Source organism: Lissotriton vulgaris, unplaced genomic scaffold (genome assembly GCF_964263255.1).
Source record: "Lissotriton vulgaris unplaced genomic scaffold, aLisVul1.2 SCAFFOLD_976, whole genome shotgun sequence".
NCBI lineage: Eukaryota > Metazoa > Chordata > Amphibia > Caudata > Salamandridae > Lissotriton > Lissotriton vulgaris.
Genome location: NW_028250619.1, coordinates 93,230 through 119,234, shown reverse-complemented (window position 1 = coordinate 119,234; position 26,005 = coordinate 93,230). Strand labels below are relative to the sequence as shown.

At 48.6% G+C, this 26,005-nt stretch overlaps 1 protein-coding gene across 1 annotated transcript in view; it reads left to right on the top strand.

Annotated features, from left to right (window-relative positions):
• The window catches only part of LOC147663181 (solute carrier family 15 member 4-like), a 316,719-nt gene that overhangs the window by 225,269 nt on the left and 65,445 nt on the right, over positions 1-26,005 (top strand). The window contains exon 6 of the mRNA XM_086950612.1: positions 12,915-13,070. Coding sequence (XP_086806738.1) covers positions 12,915-13,070 — 156 coding nt within the window. The remainder of the gene's footprint in view (positions 1-12,914; positions 13,071-26,005) is intronic.

Here is a 26,005-nt window from a genome sequence, read left to right as displayed (position 1 = left end):
GACGCCGTGTCCTGGAGTGAACTTTGCGTAAGTCTCTGACGCCGTGTCCTGGAGTGGACTTCGTGTAAGTCTCTGATGCCGTGTCCTGGAGTGAACGTTGCCTAGGTCTCTGATGCCGTGTACTGGAGTGGACTTTGCGTAAGTCTCTGATGCTGTGTCCTGGAGTGGACTTTGCGTAAGCCTCCGATGCCGTGTCCTGGAGTGGACTTTGCCTAAGCCTCCGACGCCGTGTCCTGGAGTGGACTTTGTGTAAGTCTCGGACGCCGTGTCCTAGAGTGGACTTTGCGTAAGTCTCTGATGCTGAGTCCTGGAGTAGACTTTGCTTAAGTCCCTGACAACGTGTCCAAGAGTGGACTTTGTGTAAGTCTCTGACGCCGTGTCCAGGAGTGGACTTTGTGTAAGTCTCTGACACCGTGTCCTGGAGTGGACTTTGCGTAAGTCTCTGACGCCGTGTCCTGGATTAGACTTTGCGTAAGTCTCTGACGCCATGTCCTTGAGTGGACTTCGTGTAAGTCTCTGACGCCGTGTCCTGGAGTGGACGTTGCCTAGGTCTCCGACGCCGTGTCCTGGAGTGGACTTTGCGTAAGTCTCTGACTCTGTGTCCTGAAGTGGACTATGCGTAAGTCTCTGACGCCGTGTCCTGGAGTGGACTTTGCGTAAGTCTCTGACAAGCCCGATCTCGCAAGTGGTTACCTCAAACCTGTGTAAAGCCAAAAGGGGTCAAGATTTCAAATCTCGGTAAAAGAGGCCTCCAGGGTGGGTGTTCAGCATCTCTGAAGAACTAGCTCATCCAGATACCCCAAAGAACAACTTCTGTTTATCGCGACCAGACTGCAGAGAGTTCTTGCATTCTCAAATATCCAAGGTTACAGACTCCGTTTAGACCACCACTGTACCATTTCAGCTGTTCCTATTTTTCACTAATTAATTTCTTTCAAGGGTTTGGAGGCAGAAGAGGTGTGTAAACCTGGCATTAAAGAAGACAAGTCTAGCTTGCCCGTGAGAATATGCTCAGTTGCCTCCATCAAACAATGTATCCCCTACGACTTTGTTGAGATAAGTGTCTTCTCATCAATCAAGCAGGAATTGTGTATGGTGCGTCTACTCACCCGTGAGGGTCTCAAGGCGCAAGCTTGCCATCCCTTCCTTCTCAAACACATTGTCTACCACCCTCTCAAAATAAAAACCCGTCAGCACCCCACAGAGCCTGGCAAACTACCAGCCTAGATCGAGTGAACTTGTCTCTAGCAAATTCACTGAGAGGGAACACACAAGTCGACTCCAACAATATGTGGAGGAGAGGCACCTTTTTCATCATGTCCAGTGAGGATTTTGCAGACGTGACCTTCACTATGGCCAACATTAGGAAAGAGTTCCTCTCTGGCTAACAGAGAAGAGTTTCACTCCGTCTAACCTTATAGAAGAATTTTACTCTGTCTAACCTTAGAGAAGATTTCCACTCCGTCTAACCTTAGAGAGGAGTTCCACTCCGTCTAACCTTAGAGAAGAGTTCCACTCCGTCTAACCTTAGAGAAGAGTTCCACTCCGTCTAACCTTAGAGAAGAGTTCCACTCCGTCTAACCTTAGAGAGGAGTTCCACTCAGTCTAACATTGGAGAAGAGTTCCACTCTGTCTTAACTTAGAGAAGAGTACCACTCTGTCTAACCTTAGAGAAGAGTTCCACTCTGTCTAACCTTAGAGAAGAGTTCCACTCTGTCTAACCTTAGAGAAGAGTTCCACTCTGTCTAACCTTAGAGAAGAGTTCCACTCTGTCTAACCTTAGAGAAGAGTTCCACTCTGTCTAACCTTAGAGAAGAGTTCCACTCTGTCTAACCTTAGAGAAGAGTTTTACTCTGTCTAACCTTAGAGAAGAGTTTTACTCTGTCTAACCTTAGAGAAGAGTTTTACTCTGTCTAACCTTAGAGAAGAGTTTTACTCTGTCTAACCTTAGAGAAGAGTTTTACTCTGTCTAACCTTAGAGAAGAGTTTTACTCTGTCTAACCTTAGAGAAGAGTTCCACTCTGTCTAACCTTAGAGAAGAGTTCCACTCTGTCTAACCTTAGAGAAGAGTTCCACTCTGTCTAACCTTAGAGAAGAGTTCCACTCTGTCTAACCTTAGAGAAGAGTTCCACTCTGTCTAACCTTAGAGAAGAGTTCCACTCTGTCTAACCTTAGAGAAGAGTTTTACTCTGTCTAACCTTAGAGAAGAGTTCCACTCCGTCTAACATTAGGATATATATATATATCCCTCTGTGCTGTATATACCCCTTTGTGCTGTATATACCCCTCTGTGCTGTATATATACACCCCTCTGTGCTGTATATATACCCTTCTGTGCTGTATATATACCCCTCTGTGCTGTATATATACCCCTCTGTGCTGTATATATACCCCTCTATACTGTATATATACCCCTCTGTGCTGTATATATACCCCTCTGTGCTGTACTTATCCCTCTGTGCTGTATATATCCATATGTGCGGTATATATCCCTCTGTGCTGTATATATCCCTCTGTGCTGTATATATCCCTCTGTGCTGTATATACCCCTCTGTGCTGTACGTATCCCTCTGTGCTGTACGTATCCCTCTGTGCTGTACGTATCCCTCTGTGCTGTACGTATCCCTCTGTGCTGTACGTATCCCTCTCTGCTGTACGTATCCCTCTGTGCTGTACGTATCCCTCTGTGCTGTGCGTATCCCTCTGTGCTGTGCGTATCCCTCTGTGCTGTGCATATCCCTCTGTGCTGTGCATATCCCTCTGTGCTGTGCATATCCCTCTGTGCTGTGCATATCCCTCTGTGCTGTGCATATCCCTATGTGCTGTGCATATCCCTCTTTGCTGTGCATATCCCTCTTTGCTGTGCATATCCCTCTGTGCTGTACGTATCCCTCTGTGCTGTACATATATTCCTCTGTGATGTATGTATCCATCTGTGCTCTAGATATCCCTCTGTGATGTATGTATCCATCTGTGCTCTAGATATCCCTCTGTGCTGTGCGTATCCCTCTGTGCTGTGCGTATCCCTCTGTGCTGTACATATCCCTCTGTGCTGTACATATCCCTCTGTGCTGTACGTATCCCTCTGTGCTGTACATATCCCTCTGTGCTGTACGTATCCCTCTGTGCTGTACGTATCCCTCTGTGCTGTACGTATCCCTCTGTGCTGTACGTATCCCTCTGTGCTGTGCGTATCCCTCTGTGCTGTGCGTATCCCTCTGTGCTGTGCGCGTCCCTCTGTGCTCTAGATATCCCTCTGTGCTGTATATGTATCCCTCTGTGCTGTATATACCCCTCTGTGCTGTACAGATCCCTCTGTGCTGTATGTATCCCTCTGTGCTGTGCATATCCCTCTGTGCTGTGCATATCCCTCTGTGCTGTACGTATCCCTCTGTGCTGTACGTATCCCTCTGTGCTGTGCGTATCCCTCTGTGCTGTGCGTATCCCTCTGTGCTGTGCGTATCCCTCTGTGCTGTGCGTATCCCTCTGTGCTGTGCGTATCCCTCTGTGCTGTGCGTATCCCTCTGTGCTGTGCGTATCCCTCTGTGCTGTGCGCATCCCTCTGTGCTGTGCGTATCCCTCTGTGCTGTGCGTATCCCTCTGTGCTGTGCGTATCCCTCTGTGCTGTGCGTATCCCTCTGTGCTGTGCGTATCCCTCTGTGCTGTGCGTATCCCTCTGTGCTGTGCGTATCCCTCTGTGCTGTGCGCATCCCTCTGTGCTGTGCGTATCCCTCTGTGCTGTGCGTATCCCTCTGTGCTGTGCGTATCCCTCTGTGCTGTGCGTATCCCTCTGTGCTGTGCGTATCCCTCTGTGCTGTGCGTATCCCTCTGTGCTGTGCGTATCCCTCTGTGCTGTGCGTATCCCTCTGTGCTGTGCATATCCCTCTGTGCTGTGCATATCCCTCTTTGCTGTGCATATCCCTCTGTGCTGTACGTATCCCTCTGTGCTGTACATATATTCCTCTGTGATGTATGTATCCATCTGTGCTCTAGATATCCCTCTGTGCTGTACGTATCCCTCTGTGCTGTGCGTATCTCTCTGTGCTGTGCGTATCCCTCTGTGCTGTGCGTATCCCTCTGTGCTGTGCGTATCCCTCTGTTCTGTACGTATCCCTCTGTGCTGTACGTATCCCTCTGTGCTGTACGTATCCCTCTGTGCTGTACGTATCCCTCTGTGCTGTACGTATCCCTCTGTGCTGTACGTATCCCTCTGTGCTGTTCGTATCCCTCTGTGCTGTGCGTATCCCTCTGTGCTGTGCGTATCCCTCTGTGATGTGCGCGTCCCTCTGTGCTCTAGATATCCCTCTGTGCTGTATATGTATCCCTCTGTGCTGTATATACCCCTCTGTGCTGTATATACCCCTCTGTGCTGTATATACCCCTCTGTGCTGTATATACCCCTCTGTGCTGTACAGATCCCTCTGTGCTGTACGTATCCCTCTGTGCTGTGCATATCCCTCTGTGCTGTACATATATTCCTCTGTGCTGTACATATATTCCTCTGTGATGTATGTATCCCTCTGTGATGTATATATCCCTCTGTGCTGTGTATATATATATATATATATATATATATATATATATATATATATATATATATATATATATATATATATATATATATATATATATATATATATTACCTACTGGCAGTGTCGCCAGTAGGTAGTTATAGTTAGGATTATTTTCAATACAAAATCTCAACATTCTATTGTGGATAACTTTGGCGCCGGTGGAGGATTCTGCCTGAAAATTTCCTCAAATTTGCCTTGCGGCGCCCCGGTCCTTCCCAGAAAGTTTGGGGGGGATTTGTCAAGCGGGGGCCGAGATAAAAGGGGGGTCCCAAAACGTGTTTTCCCCATGTTCATTTCCATAGGGCGGTCGACCTCACTTTTAGCCCGAACGGCTGAATGGATTTCCACCAAACTTGGCAAAATTGTAGGGACTGGTAGCCCGATGTGCCTTTGCTATGTCTCAAGATATGTGCTCCAGTGAATTTTGAGTAATTTAGGTTAAAAAAAAATATATATTTCTATAAGCGCGCCCCGGTACATGCACCGGGGCGCTAACCAGCGCGCTATGCGAGTTCGCGCGCGGAAAGCTGATTGGCTCTCGGTTGTCTGTAAACATTCCAAACAGTCTGGAGCGGCCGCCATCTTGTGTCTCGGTAGGATCGACAATCAACAGTGACAGAAGTGACTTCTCCCTTTCCTTTCTCCTATAAAAGACATATAAACATACATTTAAAATGTTGTTACGTTTGTGAACTTAAACAGACTACAACAATATAGTCAGGGGGAAGGGGGTATGGGGTGTCTATATGCATATTGTACAATACGATATTTCATGCTTCATAAATCACAAATGACCAACTAGATATACAGGACGTCTTTTTTTTTTCAATTTCATTAATTTTCATGCAAATGGGTTGCGAGTTCCTCATCTAAATTGTGCACTCCAGGGAATTTAGTCTCCAGCTCCATTATCCACCTGGATTCCTTCTTCCTGAGGGCCAATTCCCGATTTCCACCTCTTCTCCCTACATTGACTTGTTCCACTGCAAAGTATTTAAGGAGCGAGTTATTGGATTGGTGGTACTCGGAGAAATGTCTTGCAATCGGATATCTGCTGTCCACATGTGTGATTGCTCTTAGGTGTTCTTGTATTCGTTTTTAGGTCTCGCCTGGACATCGCATCCGAAGGATGCGTCCAGGCTGGTTAGGTCTCGCCTGGACATCGCATCCGAAGGATGCGTCCAGGCTGGAGACTTAAAGCTGTCTGACACGGGGGAATGAGGGACAAGAAACTGTGACAAGCTTATCCTTGGCTGGATTAAGCTGCGTGCACGTGCACCAACATTCACGCATGCGCACATCACAGCCACACGCATACACAGCACTCACGCATGCGCACATACACACGCATACACAGATACACCCCCGTCACCTACACGCATACACAGAGACCCCTCCACACACACCAGCCCCTCTCCTCCCGGCTCCACACACACGCACACGCATTTACACTTACACAGACACGCAGGCACCCAGACAGGCAACCCCCCCGTCACACACACGCATACACACAGACTCCAAGACACAGACACACACACACATGCACGCTCACACACATACACAGCCCGCCGCCGCACGGGCGCGAGCGCGCACACACATGCCCCCCCTCCCCCCCCTCCCCCCCCCAACAAGGCAAAGCCCCACTCACCGGCTTCCTCGGCTCTCACCGGCAGCAGGACTCTTCCTTCCTTCTTCGGCACCGGGGCGCAGGGTAGGCTCCTGCCTGCTCCGGTGCTCAAAACAATCGCGGCTCTTCCGTGGGAGGCGGGGTTGGCTCCCGCCCTCCTACTTCCTGTTTCCGGCTGTCCCGCCCGGCCTGCCTGACTTCCTGGTACAGGCCGGCGGCGGACTGCAGCACGCGCCATGCTTGTTCTAAGGAGAGGCCGGCGGCTTCAGCAGGGGGATGGGCAGTTTGGTGTTTGCGAGGTGAATTCTCAAGTTTTATAAAACGTTATGTTACCACTGTCAGTTCTTCCGTAGAGTTTTAAGTTTTATAAAACGTTATGTTACCACTGTCAGTTCTTCCGTAGAGTCCAGTGCAGTCAGTCAGTGGTATCATTTCAGGATTAGCTTTTTTGCAAAGGTCAGTTTTTCATACACAGTAACTTTCCTCAAAATCGAGGCAGGTGTTACACTTGATTTGTTGTGTGTCGAAAGCCTCAGATACGTATAAATTGACATTCTAGCCAATCACAATGCATTGCCGATGATCCAGTATGCAATAGTGTTTAATATTGCTTTTCATTTACAGATGACTGCATTCAATTCTGGAGCAGCAAGTACATTTCCTGATTTTCCTCTATTGTTTATTTCAGCATTCATTTGCACCCCACCCACTCCCCCCCGTTACTTTCAGACTTTTCTTTCTTAAACACTACAGGTCCTGTCTGGCTTCTCCTTCCTGTTCGTGCTACTGAAGTTCAGATGCAGGATTGGAAGTTTTCTTTGCGTATTTGCATAAATGTGTTTTAAATTGGCTGCTGACTCCTGAAAACATGTGGAACTTCAAATGCCCGTGGGCCTTTTGTCTTTGTGTTACAGCTTACTGTGTGGGCGTTTCAGTTGGCTCAGGATTTCAGCCTGATCCAGTGAGTGAAATCTGTAATTGTGGGCATGTGAACTTCTGAGGCCAAAATCAGTTGGTTACATGCTAACATGCAATCCACACCATGCACAGTTACCCCAATACGCGCACACACACAAGCACAAACCCACACGTTCATGCAGTTACATTCATTACTGTTACATATATGACCGCACAAGCACTCACGCACATATGAGCTAATTCAGACATGTACAGATATAAAAAAATAAAGCAAAGACAGACAGATACAAGTGAGTGCAGAGTGACAGTGAGTGCAGAGTGACAGTGAGTGCAGAGTGACAGTGAGTGCAGAGTGACAGTGAGTGCTGAGTGACAGTGAGTGCAGAGTTTAGTGAGTGCAGAGTGCGTGCAGAAACAGTGAGTGCAGAGTGCGTGCAGAGTGACAGTGAGTGCAGAGTGACAGTGAGTGCAGAGTGACAGTGAGTGCAGGGTGAGTGCAGAGTGAGTGCAGAGTGACAGTGAGTGCAGAGTGACAGTGAGTGCAGTGACAGTGAGTGCAGAGTGACAGTGAGTGCAGAGTGACAGTGAGTGCAGAGTGACAGTGAGTGCAGGGTGAGTGCAGAGTGAGTGCAGAGTGACAGTGAGTGCAGAGTGACAGTGAGTGCAGAGTGACAGTGAGTGCAGAGTGACAGTGAGTGCAGGGTGAGTGCAGAGTGAGTGCAGAGTGACAGTGAGTGCAGTGACAGTGAGTGCAGAGTGACAGTGAGTGCAGAGTGACAGTGAGTGCAGAGTGACAGTGAGTGCAGAGTGACAGTGAGTGCAGAGTGACAGTGAGTGCTGAGTGACAGTGAGTGCAGAGTGCGTGCAGAAACAGTGAGTGCAGAGTGCGTGCAGAGTGACAGTGAGTGCAGAGTGACAGTGAGTGCAGGGTGAGTGCAGAGTGAGTGCAGAGTGACAGTGAGTGCAGTGACAGTGAGTGCAGAGTGACAGTGAGTGCAGAGTGACAGTGAGTGCAGAGTGACAGTGAGTGCAGGGTGAGTGCAGAGTGAGTGCAGAGTGACAGTGAGTGCAGTGACAGTGAGTGCAGAGTGACAGTGAGTGCAGAGTGACAGTGAGTGCAGAGTGACAGTGAGTGCAGAGTGACAGTGAGTGCAGAGTGACAGTGAGTGCAGAGTGCGTGCAGAGTGACAGCGAGTGCAGAGTGACAGTGAGTGCAGAGTGCGTGCAGAGTGACAGCGAGTGCAGAGTGACAGCGAGTGCAGAGTGACAGCGAGTGCAGAGTGACAGCGAGTGCAGAGTGACAGCGAGTGCAGAGTGACAGCGAGTGCAGAGTGACAGCGAGTGCAGAGTGACAGCGAGTGCAGAGTGACAGTGAGTGCTGAGTGACAGTGAGTGCAGTGACAGTGAGTGCACAGTGCGTGCAGAGTGACAGTGAGTGCAGAGTGACAGTGAGTGCAGAGTGACAGTGAGTGCAGAGTGACAGTGAGTGCAGAGTGACAGTGAGTGCAGAGTGACAGTGAGTGCAGAGTGCGTGCAGAAGCAGTGGGTGCAGAGTGCGTGCAGAGTGACAGTGAGTGCAGAGTGCGTGCAGAGTGACAGTGAGTGCAGAGTGAGTGCAGAGTGACAGTGAGTGCAGAGTGACAGTGAGTGCAGAGTGACAGTGAGTGCAGAGTGACAGTGAGTGCAGAGTGCGTGCAGAGTGACAGTGAGTGCAGAGTGAGTGCAGAGTGACAGTGAGTGCAGAGTGACAGTGAGTGCAGAGTGACAGTGAGTGCAGAGTGACAGTGAGTGCAGAGTGACAGTGAGTGCAGAGTGACAGTGAGTGCAGAGTGACAGTGAGTGCAGAGTGACAGTGAGTGCAGAGTGAGTGCAGAGTGACAGTGAGTGCAGAGTGACAGTGAGTGCAGAGTGAGTGCAGAGTGACAGTGAGTGCAGAGTGACAGTGAGTGCAGAGTGACAGTGAGTGCAGAGTGACAGTGAGTGCAGGGTGAGTGCAGAGTGAGTGCAGAGTGACAGTGAGTGCAGTGACAGTGAGTGCAGAGTGACAGTGAGTGCAGAGTGACAGTGAGTGCAGAGTGACAGTGAGTGCAGAGTGACAGTGAGTGCAGAGTGACAGTGAGTGCAGAGTGACAGTGAGTGCAGAGTGACAGTGAGTGCAGAGTGACAGTGAGTGCAGAGTGCGTGCAGAAGCAGTGAGTGCAGAGTGCGTGCAGAGTGACAGTGAGTGCAGAGTGCGTGCAGAGTGACAGTGAGTGCAGAGTGAGTGCAGAGTGACAGTGAGTGCAGAGTGACAGTGAGTGCAGAGTGACAGTGAGTGCAGAGTGACAGTGAGTGCAGAGTGACAGTGAGTGCAGAGTGACAGTGAGTGCAGAGTGACAGTGAGTGCAGAGTGACAGTGAGTGCAGAGTGAGTGCAGAGTGACAGTGAGTGCAGAGTGACAGTGAGTGCAGAGTGAGTGCAGAGTGACAGTGAGTGCAGAGTGACGGTGAGTGCAGAGTGACGGTGAGTGCAGAGTGACGGTGAGTGCAGAGTGACGGTGAGTGCAGAGTGACGGTGAGTGCAGAGTGACGGCAGAGTGACAGTGAGTGCAGAGTGACGGTGAGTGCAGAGTGACGGTGAGTGCAGAGTGACGGTGAGTGCAGAGTGACGGTGAGTGCAGAGTGACGGTGAGTGCAGAGTGACGGTGAGTGCAGAGTGACGGTGAGTGCAGAGTGACGGTGAGTGCAGAGTGACGGTGAGTGCAGAGTGACGGTGAGTGCAGAGTGACGGTGAGTGCAGAGTGACGGTGAGTGCAGAGTGACGGTGAGTGCAGAGTGACGGTGAGTGCAGAGTGACGGTGAGTGCAGAGTGACGGTGAGTGCAGAGTGACGGTGAGTGCAGAGTGACGGTGAGTGCAGAGTGACAGTGAGTGCAGAGTGACAGTGAGTGCAGAGTGACAGTGAGTGCAGAGTGCGTGCAGAAGCAGTGAGTGCAGAGTGCGTGCAGAGTGACAGTGAGTGCAGAGTGCGTGCAGAGTGACAGTGAGTGCAGGGTGAGTGCAGAGTGAGTGTGAGTGCAGAGTGACAGTGAGTGCAGAGTGACAGTGAGTGCAGAGTGACAGTGAGTGCAGAGTGACAGTGAGTGCAGAGTGACAGTGAGTGCAGAGTGCGTGCAGAGTGACAGTGAGTGCAGAGTGACAGTGAGTGCAGAGTGACAGTGAGTGCAGAGTGACAGTGAGTGCAGAGTGACAGTGAGTGCAGAGTGACAGTGAGTGCAGAGTGACAGTGAGTGCAGAGTGACAGTGAGTGCAGAGTGACAGTGAGTGCAGAGTGACAGTGAGTGCAGAGTGACAGTGAGTGCAGAGTGACAGTGAGTGCAGAGTGAGTGCAGAGTGACAGTGAGTGCAGAGTGACAGTGAGTGCAGAGTGTGTGCAGAGTGACAGTGAGTGCAGAGTGTGTGCAGAGTGCGTGCAGAGTGACAGTGAGTGCAGAGTGACAGTGAGTGCAGAGTGACAGTGAGTACAGTCACTCAGCACCACCACATTATCACTCAGAACCACCACAGTACCACTCAGCACCACCACAGTACCACTCAGCACCACCACAGCATCACTCAGCACCACAACAGCACCACCACAGCACCACAACAGCACCACCATAGCAACACTCAGCACCAACACAGCATCACTCAGCATCACCACAGCATCACTCAGCACCACCACAGCATCACTCAGCACCACCACAGCACAAATATGTTCTCTCAATGTTTCAAGCTTTATTACAAATGTCACAAAAAGATGTTAATATTTCACTTCTGTTCTTGGATTTCGTTACAATAAAATACACTGAACATAATCTTCACAAAAGTTATTTACAAAAGTTTAAGCTATTGCCATTATAAATTACAATCACTTTTATTAAGTATTAAAAAAAAATAAAAGCCATTGTTATTTATAATATCAATACATCTAAGTCACGTAAATACAAATGTTGCATTACAAATGCTATAGGTGTCACATTTGCAAAAGTTATAACTATTGGCATTGTAAATGACAAAGCTATTAATTTAGCTATTTTCAAAACCAACACATAAATGAACATTTGGTGAATTACCATTAAAATATTTGACTTTTTTACTAAGATATTATTGTACTCTTTTATGCAAACAAAATTTAGATACTGCATAAATAACTTTAATAAAACATATTTTAAATGTAGCTTTTTATGTAAAAAAAAACTATAGCAGAAAGCAAAAAACAATTGCCATTTACAATGCTAATAGCTCAAACTTAAATAATGCGAGACCTATTGCATTGCAAATGCTTGTTTAACCATACAAGTGGTACTGCCGACATACCTCTTTTTGCAAGGACATTCTAACACATAGATAACATAATTAGTGTTAGATGTCAGGAATTGTTTGATGCTTTTACGTTCCTCTCTTCCAGGGATTTCTACCTCTTCCACAATGACACTAGCTTTGCAGGCCTTGCAGTGGCCACATATCCCTCTGTGCTGCGTATATCCCACTGTATGCATACCCAGAATGCTCATGATCTTGGTTTGTTTTCTGTCCCTCCATGCATGGACCATGCTCCTTTGCTTTTCATTCAGTCTGTGCTTTGTAAATAATTCTACGTACCTGTTCAGGAATACTGTCTAAGCAGAATCATACTGTGTCAGTTGTGTGCAGTATATGTCTACCGTCGAAGCAGAATCATACTGTGTCAGTTGTGTGCAGTATATGTCTACTGTCGAAGCAGAATCATACTGTCAGTTGTGTGCAGTACATGTCTACTGTCGAAGCAGAATCATACTGTCAGTTGTGTACAGTATATGTCTACTGTCGAAGCAGAATCATACTGTCAGTTGTGTGCAGTATATGTCTACTGTCGAAGCAGAATCATACTGTCAGTTGTGTGCAGTATATGTCTACTGTCAAAGCAGAATCATACTGTCAGTTGTGTGCAGTATATGTCTACTGTCGAAGCAGAATCATACTGTCAGTTGTGTACAGTATATGTCTACTGTCGAAGCAGAATCATACTGTCAGTTGTGTGCAGTATATGTCTACTGTCAAAGCAGAATCATACTGTCAGTTGTGTGCAGTATATGTCTACTGTCGAAGCAGAATCATACTGTGTCAGTTGTGTGCAGTATATGTCTACCGTCGAAGCAGAATCATACTGTCAGTTGTGTGCAGTATATGTCTACTGTCGAAGCAGAATCATACTGTCAGTTGTGTGCAGTATATGTCTACTGTCGAAGCAGAATCATACTGTCAGTTGTGTGCAGTATATGTCTACTGTCGAAGCAGAATCATACTGTCAGTTGTGTGCAGTATATGTCTACTGTTGAAGCAGAATCATACTATCAGTTGTGTGCAGTATATGTCTACTGTCGAAGCAGAATCATACTGTCAGTTGTGTGCAGTATATGTCTACTGTCGAAGCAGAATCATACTGTCAGAGTTGTGTGCAGCATATGTCTACTGTCGAAGCAGAATCATACTGTGTCAGAGTTGTGTGCAGTATATGTCTACTGTCGAAGCAGAATCATACTGTGTCAGAGTTGTGTGCAGTATATGTCTACTGTCGAAGCAGAATCATACTGTGTCAGAGTTGTGTGCAGTATTTGTCTACTGTCGAAGCAGAATCACACTGTGTCAGAGTTGTGTGCAGTATATGTCTACTGTTGAAGCAGAATCATACTGTGTCAGAGTTGTGTGCAGTATATGTCTACTGTCGAAGCAGAATCACACTGTGTCAGAGTTGTGTGCAGTATATGTCACCTTGATACCTTCTCTCACCAATTAGGAATTCTGGAAAGCAAAAGACTCGACATCGTCAAAGTGGATCATCTGAATCAGACCATTGGAAATTCGACTTATTTTGCTGCCAATTTGTCCATCTGGTGGCAGATTCCCCAGTATGTCCTGATCGGCTTCAGTGAGGTGTTTGCAAGTATAGCAGGTAAGGCTCTTTTAACTTCACCTGCTGTGTTGTGCTTCGTATGGTTTCATTGCTAACCCAGACCAGTGCCATCTGTGGCCCGGTGCCCAGTCTCTATCCTCGGTGGGCATCGATGGGGTTGGACGCTTTACCAGTCAGTCAAATACTTTATTCGATACTTAGAATATAAGATCATAAAAGTACAGATGAATACTATTTAAAAATCATCAATCAGTACAAAAAGAGAATGCTATACATATCAGTATGGAAGTATAAGTAACAAAGTAAAAGCAATGATAATTAGGAACTATTTAAAAATACATTCAGTGGTGTTCTTCTGCTGCCTGATCCACGATTGACTTAAAAAAGACACCACTGATAAGCAAACCAAGGGGTTAGGCAGGGATTGTAAAAAGAACATTGCTACACGACATTGTTTGAAACGAAATTTGCACATCAGGGGGGGGGGGAGAATACATCTTTTACGAGGTCCCTTAAAAATTTGCAGAAGAAAAAAAGATGTAATTTATTGTGCATAGGAACTGTACAGGGACAGTCGTTTATAGAATAGATACTTGCAGGGTGTGTCAACATGCACAGTGTAAGATTCAGTCTGAATCTAATTAGAAAGAATCTATGACGCACATTTGACACAGTAAATCGGTATGACTTTATCCCTTCCTGGGGCTTCAGACCTTCGAGGTACAGTTTTACCAATTTATGTATTTATTTATTTATATGCTTGTATAGCACAAGACTCGACCCCCGTAGGGGTATCTCCGCGCTTGGCTCGTCAGTATATGTCCAGAGCAGTGCTTTGAGAGGTGCGGGAAAGGGTTATGCTGTCAGAAACAGATGTGTTTTTAATGTCTTCCTAAAGGTTAAATGATTCGGGTTTTGTCTCAAATTGAGGGGAAGTTTGTTCCATTGGGTGGGGCCTATGTACGAGAGTGCTCGGCCACCTTGTCTTGCTCTTTTGATAGATGGAATTTTTAACAAGGATTGGTTGCTAGAGCGCAAAGAGCGCTCAGGTTTGTAAAACTTGAATTTTTCAGTCAGATATTGTGGCCCTAAGCCGTAGAGACATTTGTGTATAGTACAGCAAATTTTTAACCTCGTCCGCTGAAGGATAGGCAGCCAGTGAAGTTTTTCCAGAAGCAGACGGGAGGGTGTTCTAGGTGGGACATTTAGGACCAGTTGTGCTGCGGTGTTCTGAGCCACTTGTAATCTGCTTAGCACGTCTTCATTGGCAGATATCAGTAGGCCGTTACAATAATCCAGCCTACTGACTAGGAGGGCCTGGACAAGGGTTTTTCTATGGATGTCTGGCAGGAATGGAAACACACGCTTCAGAAGTCCAATTGTCCGGAAGCATGAGCCAGTCACCTGGTTCACATGCTCCTTCAGTAGGAGTCCCTGGTCCATCCGTATGCCCAAGTTCTTTACTGTCTGTTTGGGGATGGGAACAGGTCCCAAATCCAAAGGCCAGCAGTCTGGTGACATTAGGAGGGGGGGCCTCTCCAAAAAGCATGACCTCGGTCTTGCCCACATTGCATTGTAGGTAGTTGGAGGCCATCCAGCTGGATACCGCTCTCATACCCTCAGCAAAGGAGTGTTTAGTTGCTGGGGTGAGGGTGTGGAATGGAAACAAGAGCTGAGTGTCGTCAGCGTACGACACTGGCGTAAATCCATATGTTCTCATAATGTCAGCAAGTGGGGCCACATACACATTAAATAATGTTGGGCTTAGACATGAGCCCTGTGGAACCCCCTTGGTGAGCTCCCTCGATGTCGAGCGATAGGAACCTAAACTGGCGCTTTGTGAGCGGCCGGAGAGAAAGCTCTCGAGCCAGGACAGCGCCGAACCTCCTATCCCCACCTTCTGCAGACCATCCCGTAAGATACCATGTGACACCGTGTCGAAGGCAGCGGACAAGTCCAACAGCACCAGAATCATAGAGCTCCCTCTGTCCTGTGCCATCTTGATGTTATCTGACACTGAGAGGATCGCTGATTCGGTGCTGTAGTTGGGTCTAAACCCAGATTGGGTGTGGTCAAGACCTTCCGTTACCTCGATGTATTTAGACAGGTGGGTGTTCTTATGTTTACTCAAATAAGGCAGAAGAGAGATGGGGCTGAGGTTGGGTAAGTCTGTCCATGGCATGGCCGAGTTTTTCCGGATTGGATTTACTATCGCTCTTTTCCAGTCTTTGGGTACCTGACCCTCCTTAACCGCATGCGCGCTAGTGGGTTTTCCCGCTGCGCGCTGAAAATTCGAAAATCGAGCGTTACGTGACAAAGCCAGCTCGTCATGCGTGCAGCGCAGGTAACGCCCATGACGAGCTGGCTTTGTCACCAGCATCGAAGGGGTTAAGGGAGAGGTTCACAATTGTTTGAACCATAGGGCAGAGTAGGCTGCTTAGAGATGCAGCCATTTTGGCCGGAAGGAAGTTCAGAGGGGACCCTGTTTTGATGTGGTTCATTAGGGAGATGATATCTCCCTGGCTGGCCTCAGGAAAGTCGGTTAATGTATCATTATTGCCAATAGAAAGGCTTTGGGGGGGGGGTAGCACTGTTGTCCTTCAGATTAGTGGTTTTGGTAATTTTATTATAAATAGCCTCTATTTTATTTTCAAAAAATAGGGAGATGTCATTACAGAGATGTCATTACAGAGGGACTGGGAAAAGTCATCTGGGCTTTCACAGGCAGTAGGTTTCACGAAGGTTTGTAGGATCTTATATTATTCCTTAGAGGAATTGCCTGCTTCTGTCAACTGCGAAGCAAGGCAATTTTTCCAGGCCAGTCTGATGTTTTTATGATAGGAGGACAAGGCAATGTGATATTCTTTCCAGCCTTCCTCGGAGTGATTTTTCCTCCATGCTTTTTCCAGTTTTCTGCATACCTTTGTACAGTTTGTTTCTAATCTGGCATCTGCTCTTTGTTTAAGAAAACAGGCTTTTATCTTCCGCCTTGAGGAGCTCATGCAATTCATGGGGTTAGTAAATAGGTTCTCCAAACCTAAAGTGGAAAACGTAGATTTGATATATGAAATCCATGGAATTCTATGTACATTTTCCATGGATAAACAGTCTTCAATTAGGTTTTGGGTAGTCTGAATAGACTCCCTTCTCCAGATGGAGTGCCACAAAATTATTGGTGCCACAGAGATTGTATCAGACAGATATGGGACCGCCAATTCTGTGTGTGTATTAAAGATGGAACAGCTTAAGGGAAGGCCCATTAGCTTTTTCCCGAAGGTGTCTTCTATCACTTGGAGGGGCGATGGATTAGTATGACCCCATATACCTGCCCAGTAAGTTGCTACCGACACTGATTTTGCTGCGTAAACCTTTTTTACCCTATCGATAGGCTTCGCCCCCAGTTTTTTAATAAAGGAATGGAGAGCAGTGATACTTATCTCTAATGATAACCTCCTAGTGGCACGCATACAGGACCATGATAACTGCATAGCGAATATTACACCTAGGTAAGAAAAGGTATCGGTGTGAGCTAATTTTTTCCCGGAAATATATAAACTGGGGACCTTACTGTTCTTCCTTCTTCCTTCCAGGGGTTAAAATTAAGGATTTTGACTCATTAGTTTTCAGCCCTAGTTTTTGCATATTGGTTAAATAAATGTTTAATAACTTTTGTAGGGCCAGGCCCTTAGGGGTATTTAGCACTGCATCGTCCGCATACAGGAGGATTGGTGTGCGAACGTTATTAGTTTTTGGGACGTCTAGTGTAGAATCCGTCCGGGGCGCTTCTACCCCATTGGTGTAAATTGAAAAAAGAAACGGGCCGATGACGCATCCCTGGCGCACTCCTCTGTTGATTGGAAACGCCCTGGTGCACTCTCCTTCTCTCCCGTATCTGACGCAGGCTCTTTACCAGTGGAGAGCCTCTAACCCAGCTTTGCCCAGTGCCATGTGTCACTCGGTGTCCGTCTTCATCATTTACCATCAGTTTGCATCGATCAGTGGAGAGCCTCTGGACCCTGCTTTGCCCAGTGCCATGTGTCACTCGGTGTTCGTCTTCATCATTTACCATCAGTGGGCATCGACCGGCTGGATTTGTTACCAGTGGAGAGCCTCTGGACCCTGCTTTGCCCAGTGCCACCTGTGGTCCGGTGTCCCGTCTCTATCGTCGGTGGGCATTCATATGGGTCTGGAGAGCCTTCGGTGTCTGCTTTGCCCATTGCAGCCTGTCTTCATTTGTGCCATCTCTGGGGTCAATAACAGCAGCAGAAAGTGCCACCGCAGGGCTCTTTGAGGGGCCAGTCATGTGGCGCTATGAGAGCCCACACAGGGTGGGAGCCCGTGGGCACAGAACCTTGGATTGTCTTCCCATAAGTGATTTCTTATGGAGTAGAGCATGTATATCTGGTGAGCCCTGGAGAGTGACGGGTGTGGGCAGCACCGGCTGTGGAAGCGCCCGGATGGACGCCCTGAAAGTAGAAAGTTCATTTCCCTGCTCTTCAATGAATGCGTGAATGTTGTATGAGTATATGAACGCATGGCTCGTGAACCTTGTGCTAAAATAGAAGGTGGGAGGTACAGGGCACTGGCGAGTTTACATCTCCATGAAATGCGATGACAAGTCTTGGAGCAGGAACGTCCTGGGTATAAGTCCTCGCTGAGGGGGCGTTTGAGACCCCTTCCAGCTCTGTGTTTGCCAACCCCGTGCTCTGGTGACAGGCTCAGTGCGGTGATGCTCATTGCAGAAGCATGGTGGCGTGTTTTACGGAGTGCAGCGTTGTGCTCACCCATCCATGCACATGGGGGTGTCGGCGCCCCTCCCCCTCCCCCCAATGAGGGTGTCTGCGCCCCTCCCCCTAACCCCCCCAATGAGGGTGCTGGCTCTGCTCAAAGACGGCCGACGTGGAGCATCTTTCCAGCACCCACATTGGCTACCGGAAGTGAAAGACTTCAGCTGGTCATTCCCTAGAACTCAGAAGTGCGGCCCTCAGAAGAGCTCGTCTGACATGTGGGCATCTTGTTTGCTTCACTAGTGTCAGTGTCCACGCCTTTGCACCGCAGTCGTCTAACTCATGCACAGGGTCTCTGTACCTCACTAGTGTAACCCCAGCAGTGTCCACCTCACTAGTGTCAGTGTCCACGCCTTTGCACCACAGTCGATGAACTGCTGCACAGGGTCTCTGTACCTCACTAGTGTAACCCCAGCAGTGTCCACCTCACTAGTGTCAGTGTCCACGCCTTTGCACCGCAGTCGTCTAACTCATGCACAGGGTCTCTGTACCTCACTAGTGTAACCCCAGCAGTGTCCACCTCACTAGTGTCAGTGTCCACGCCTTTGCACCACAGTCGATGAACTGCTGCACAGGGTCTCTGTACCTCACTAGTGTAACCCCAGCAGTGTCCACCTCACTAGTGTCAGTGTCAACGCCTTTGCACCACAGTCGATGAACTGCTGCACAGGGTCTCTGTACCTCACTAGTGTAACCCCAGCAGTGTCCACCTCACTAGTGTCAGTGTCAACGCCTTTGCACCGCAGTCGTCTAACTCATGCACAGGGTCTCTGTACCTCACTAGTGTAACCCCAGCAGTGTCCAACTCACTAGTGTCAGTTTTCACGCCTCTGACCGCAGTCGTCTAACTCATACTCTGGGTCTCTGTACCTCACTAGTGTAACACCTTCACTGTGTTTACTTCACTGGCGGGCAGAGTTCACGCCTCTGCTCCTCAGTAGTATATCTTGTGCACAGGGTCTCTGCACCTTACTAGTGTAACCCAAGCAGTGTTCAGTTCACTAGTGTCCGTCTCCATTCCTGTGCACCGCAGTCTTCTAACTCGTGCACAGGGTCTCTGCACCTCACTAGTGTAGCACCCTGACTGTGTTCACTTCACTGGGGGCAGTGTCCACACCTTTGCACCGCAGTCATTTGACTTGTGCACAGGGTTATCCGCACCTTACTAGTGTAACCCCAGCAGTATTCAGTTCACTAGTGTCAGTGTCCACGCCTTTGCACCACAGTCGTCTAACTCATGCACAGGGTCTCTGTACCTCACTAGTGTAACCCCAGCAGTGTCCAACTCACTAGTGTCAGTGTCCACGCCTTTGCACCGCAGTCGTCTAACTCATGCACAGGGTCTCTGTACCTCACTAGTGTAACCCCAGCAGTGTCCAACTCACTAGTGTCAGTTTTCACGCCTCTGCACCGCAGTCGTCTAACTCATACTCTGGGTCTCTGTACCTCACTAGTGTAACACCTTCACTGTGTTTACTTCACTGGCGGGCAGAGTTCACGCCTCTGCTCCTCAGTAGTATATCTTGTGCACAGGGTCTCTGCACCTTACTAGTGTAACCCAAGCAGTGTTCAGTTCACTAGTGTCCGTCTCCATTCCTGTGCACCGCAGTCGTCTAACTCATGCACAGGGTCTCTGTACCTCACTAGTGTAACCCCAGCAGTGTCCAACTCACTAGTGTCAGTTTTCACGCCTCTGCACCGCAGTCGTCTAACTCATACTCTGGGTCTCTGTACCTCACTAGTGTAACACCTTCACTGTGTTTACTTCACTGGCGGGCAGAGTTCACGCCTCTGCTCCTCAGTAGTATATCTTGTGCACAGGGTCTCTGCACCTTACTAGTGTAACCCAAGCAGTGTTCAGTTCACTAGTGTCCGTCTCCATTCCTGTGCACCGCAGTCTTCTAACTCGTGCACAGGGTCTCTGCACCTCACTAGTGTAGCACCCTGACTGTGTTCACTTCACTGGGGGCAGTGTCCACACCTTTGCACCGCAGTCATTTGACTTGTGCACAGGGTTATCCGCACCTTACTAGTGTAACCCCAGCAGTATTCAGTTCACTAGTGTCAGTGTCCATGCCTCTGCACCACAGTCGTCTAACTCTTGCACAGGGTCTCTGTACCTCATTAGTGTAACCCGAGCAGTGTCCACCTCACTAGTGTCAGTGTCTTTGTCTTTGCACCACAGTCATCCAACTCGTGCACAGGGTCTCTGTACCTCACCTGTGCAACCCCAGCAGTGTCCACCTCCCTAGTGTCAGTGTCCATGCCTGTGCACCGCAGTCATCTAACTCGTGCACAGGGTCTCTGCACCGCACTAGTGTAAGCACAATGTTCACTCCACTAGTGTAACCCCAGCAGTGTTCAGTTCACTAGTGTCAATGCCCATGCCTCCGCACAGCAGTCGTCTAACTCAAGCAGTGTTCACTTCGCTAGTGTAACCCCCACCAGAGTTCACTTCACTAGTGTAATCCCAGCAGTGTTCAGTTCACTAGTGTCAATGCCCATGCCTCCGCACAGCAGTCGTCTAACTCAAGCAGTGTTCACTTCGCTAGTGTAACCCCCACCAGAGTTCACTTCACTAGTGTAACCCCAGCAGTGTTCAGTTCACTAGTGTCAATGCCCATGCCTCCGCACAGCAGTCATCTAACTCAAGCAGTGTTCACTTCGCTAGTGTAACCCCTCCAGTGTTCACTTCGCTAGTGTAGCCCCCACCAGCATTCACTTTGCTAGTGTAACCCCCACCAGAGTTTAATTCACTAGTGTAACCCCCACCAGAGTTCACTTCACTAGTGTAACCCCAGCAGTGTTACCTTCGCTAGTGCAACCCCACCAGAGTTCACTTCGCTAGTGTAACCCCACCAGAGTTCACTTCACTAGTGTAACCCCCACCAGAGTTCACTTCACTAGTGTAACCCCCACCAGAGTTCACTTCACTGGTGTAACCCCCACCAGAGTTCACTTCACTGGTGTAACCCCCACCAGAGTTCACTTCACTGGTGTAACCCCCACCAGAGTTCACTTCACTAGTGTAACCCCCACCAGAGCAGAGATGTTTGCCCCATAGGTTCTTGCCTCCTGCTGTGCTCTGACGTCATGCCCCTCCTCTACCCCCCGTGCAGGCGGTGTGTGTGGGGTGAGGGGGGGGTGATGAACCTCTTTCCCAGAGGCAGGTTCACTTCTTGTTCAGTTTGTAGATTCTTCGGTTGGATCCACTGTGCCCCAGGCTCCCACCCTCCTCGTTACCTTCCATCTTTAATAAATTGGGGGGTGTTCATGTGGAACCCTGCTATCAGCGTGCCCCACCCGACAGCCTTGACGCCGCAGTCGAACATCTGCGCCTCTTTGAATTCAGATTAGATTCATTTCAAGGCGCTGGTTTGTGTCAACACGAGGCGCAGAACGGAGATAATTAAAGTTCATCTAAAATGGGATTGCAAAATGAATCGAGACAATTTGCATCCCAGCCTTATTTAAAGGTGTCACCGTTTTCACATCATTAGAAATCACTTACTGCCTAGAAAGCAGGGTGAATAAATAAGTAGTGTTGTCTTCATTTTCTAATTAAATGTTGATTTGTGTGGCGAGCGTTCACTTTACAGAAGTGTTCGCTGAACTTCCTGGAAGACCTTTCATCGCCCTGTAGCAGTTTTAAGGTGAGTCGCATTGGCTGATACATACCTCTGCTGTGACGTCCCAGGACATCATCTTGAAGGAAGCCGAAAGCCGGACTCAAAACTAAAAGTAGCCCCCAGAGTTTGAAAATCAGCTCCAACTCTGCCTAGAGCGAGCTTGGGTAGAGCGAGCTTGGGTATATTAGGGTTAAGGGTGTACGTTTAAGTTTTGGGGTGTAGGGGTTTTATTTAGGGTTCAGGGTAGGTTTAGGGATAGGTTTGGGTTTTGGGGTACAGGGGTATTTTAGGGTTCAGGGATAGGTTTTGGGGTACAGGGGTATTTTTAGGGTTCAGGGGTAGGTTTGGGTTTTGGGTTACAAGGGTATTTTAGGGTTCAGGGGTAGGTTTGGGTTTTGGGGTACAGGGGTATTTTTAGGAACAGGGCTAGGTTTGGGTATTGGGGTACAGGGGTATTACTAGGAAACAGGGCTAGGTTTGGGTTTTGGGGTACAGGGATATTTTTATGGTCAGGATGGGTTAGTGTTTAAGGGTGCTGGGGTATTTAAAGGGACTAGGGTGGGATTAGTTTTTAGGGTGTAAAGGGTAATTATTAATTAAAAAAAAAAAATATATATATGAAAATATCAAAAACACAAGGTGCCTGGTATGGAAGAACCTCTGGACAGGTGAGTATTTTGCCATCAATCTTTAATGCAGGGTACAGCAGTGGCGGAGCCTCGCAACCAAAGGAAATGTGTCCATGTTTCCTGTTTCCTTTCCTGACGCGTTTCGTGGGCGGACCACTTCTTCAGAGGAATTGGATTCAATAGGCAAGGGTGTGGCGGTTTATGAGCACAGAAGTCCCGCCTCAGTGGGCGTGGCCACAACAGTGGCATGCTGGTAAACGAAGTACAAGACATTCGAAAACTTCAAAGTTCATTCTTGCTCCAGTGAGCTAGCCTGTCCCTGCTCAAAGTGTACAGTAGTGAGAACCCCAGTGGGTTATGGTGAAAGGTCCCAAACACCGCTGCCTCAAATGTCTGCAGAAAATCGGCACCTGTCCTCATAAGCAGCGGCGTCCTTTGGCGTCGCTGCAGAAATGCCGAGAACGGCACCAGGGTAACTCCCGCGGCTCAGGCGATGCCGCTCAATATCAAAAACACAAGGTGCCTGGTATGGAAGAACCTCTGGACAGGTGAGTATTTTGCCATCAATCTTTAATGCAGGGTACAGCAGTGGTGGAGCCTCGCAACCAAAGGAAATGTGTCCATGTTTCCTGTTTCCTTTCCTGACGCGTTTCGTGGGCGGACCACTTCTTCAGAGGAATTGGATTCAATAGGCAAGGGTGTGGCGGTTTATGAGCACAGAAGTCCCGCCTCAGTGGGCGTGGCCACAACAGTGGCATGCTGGTAAACGAAGTACAAGACATTCGAAAACTTCAAAGTTCATTCTTGCTCCAGTGAGCTAGCCTGTCCCTGCTCAAAGTGTACAGTAGTGAGAACCCCAGTTACCCTGGTGCCGTTCTCGCCATTTCTGCAGCGACGCCAATGGACGCCGCTGCTTATGAGGACAGGTGCCGATTTTCTGCAGAAATTTGAGGCAGCGGTGTTTGGGACCTTTCACCATAACCCACTGGGGTTCTCACTACTGAACACTTTGAGCAGGGACAGGCTAGCTCACTGGAGCAAGAATGAACTTTGAAGTTTTCGAATGTCTTGTACTTCGTTTACCAGCATGCCACTGTTGTGGCCACGCCCACTGAGGCGGGACTTCTGTGCTCATAAACCGCCACACCCTTGCCTATTGAATCCAATTCCTCTGAAGAAGTGGTCCGCCCACGAAACGCGTCAGGAAAGGAAACAGGAAACATGGACACATTTCCTTTGGTTGCGAGGCTCCACCACTGCTGTACCCTGCATTAAAGATTGATGGCAAAATACTCACCTGTCCAGAGGTTCTTCCATACCAGGCACCTTGTGTTTTTGATATTGAGCGGCATCGCCTGAGCCGCGGGAGTTGCCCTGGTGCCGTTCTCGGCATTTCTTCAGCGACGCCAAAGGACGCCGCTGCTTATGAGGACAGGTGCCGATTTTCTGCAGACATTTAAGGCAGCGGTGTTTGGGACCTTTCACCATAACCCACTGGGGTTCTCACTACTGAACACTTTGAGCAGGGACAGGCTAGCTCACTGGAGCAAGAATGAACTTTGAAGTTTTCGAATGTCTTGTACTTCGTTTACCAGCATGCCACTGTTGTGGCCACGCCCACTGAGGCGGGACTTCTGTGCTCATAAACCGCCACACCCTTGCCTATTGAATCCAATTCCTCTGAAGAAGTGGTCCGCCCACGAAACGCGTCAGGAAAGGAAACAGGAAACATGGACACATTTCCTTTGGTTGCGAGGCTCCACCACTGCTGTACCCTGCATTAAAGATTGATGGCAAAATACTCACCTGTCCAGAGGTTCTTCCATACCAGGCACCTTGTGTTTTTGATATTGAGCGGCATCGCCTGAGCCGCGGGAGTTGCCCTGGTGCCGTTCTCGGCATTTCTGCAGCGACGCCAAAGGACGCCGCTGCTTATGAGGACAGGTGCCGATTTTCTGCAGACATTTAAGGCAGCGGTGTTTGGGACCTTTCACCATAACCCACTGGGGTTCTCACTACTGAACACTTTGAGCAGGGACAGGCTAGCTCACTGGAGCAAGAATGAACTTTGAAGTTTTCGAATGTCTTGTACTTCGTTTACCAGCATGCCATTGTTGTGGCCACGCCCACTGAGGCGGGACTTCTGTGCTCATAAACCGCCACACCCTTGCCTATTGAATCCAATTCCTCTGAAGAAGTGGTCCGCCCACGAAACGCGTCAGGAAAGGAAACAGGAAACATGGACACATTTCCTTTGGTTGCGAGGCTCCACCACTGCTGTACCCTGCATTAAAGATTGATGGCAAAATACTCACCTGTCCAGAGGTTCTTCCATACCAGGCACCTTGTGTTTTTGATATTGAGCGGCATCGCCTGAGCCGCGGGAGTTACCCTGGTGCCGTTCTCGGCATTTCTGCAGCGACGCCAAAGGACGCCGCTGCTTATGAGGACAGGTGCCGATTTTCTGCAGACATTTGAGGCAGCGGTGTTTGGGACCTTTCACCATAACCCACTGGGGTTCTCACTACTGAACACTTTGAGCAGGGACAGGCTAGCTCACTGGAGCAAGAATGAACTTTGAAGTTTTCGAATGTCTTGTACTTCGTTTACCAGCATGCCACTGTTGTGGCCACGCCCACTGAGGCGGGACTTCTGTGCTCATAAACCGCCACACCCTTGCCTATTGAATCCAATTCCTCTGAAGAAGTGGTCCGCCCACGAAACGCGTCAGGAAAGGAAACAGGAAACATGGACACATTTCCTTTGGTTGCGAGGCTCCACCACTGCTGTACCCTGCATTAAAGATTGATGGCAAAATACTCACCTGTCCAGAGGTTCTTCCATACCAGGCACCTTGTGTTTTTGATATTGAGCGGCATCGCCTGAGCCGCGGGAGTTACCCTGGTGCCGTTCTCGGCATTTCTGCAGCGACGCCAAAGGACGCCGCTGCTTATGAGGACAGGTGCCGATTTTCTGCAGACATTTGAGGCAGCGGTGTTTGGGACCTTTCACCATAACCCACTGGGGTTCTCACTACTGAACACTTTGAGCAGGGACAGGCTAGCTCACTGGAGCAAGAATGAACTTTGAAGTTTTCGAATGTCTTGTACTTCGTTTACCAGCATGCAACTGTTGTGGCCACGCCCACTGAGGCGGGACTTCTGTGCTCATAAACCGCCACACCCTTGCCTATTGAATCCAATTCCTCTGAAGAAGTGGTCCGCCCACGAAACGCGTCAGGAAAGGAAACCGGAAACATGGACATATTTCATTTGGTTGCGAGGCTCCACCACTGCTGTACCCTGCATTAAAGATTGATGGCAAAATACTCACCTGTCCAGAGGTTCTTCCATACCAGGCACCTTGTGTTTTTGATATATGAAAATATATATATATATATATATATATATATATGTGTGTGTATATATATTACCTACTGGCGGTCGCCAGTAGGTAGTTATAGTTAGGATTATTTTCAATAGGAAAATCGCAACATTCTATTGCGAATAACTTTCGCACCGGTTGAGGAATCTACATGAAAATTACCTCAAATTTGCCTCGCGGCTCTCCAGGCTTTCCCTGAAAGTTTGGGGGGGATTCGTCAAGCGGGGGCCGAGAAAAAAGGGGGGTCCCAAAACGTGTTTTCCCCATGTTAATTTCCATAGGGCGGTCAACCTCACTTTTAGCCCGAACGGCTGAATGGATTTCCACCAAACTTGGCAAAATTGTAGGGACTGGTAGCCCGATGTGCCTTTGCTATGTCTCAAGATATGGGCTCCAGTGGATTTTGAGTAATTTAGGTTAAAAAAAATATATATATCTGTAAGCGCGCCCCGGTACGCGCAGCGGGGCGCGAACCAGCGCGCTACGCGAGTTTTCGCGTGCAGAAAGCTGATTGGCTCTCGGGTGTCTCTAAACATTCCAAACAG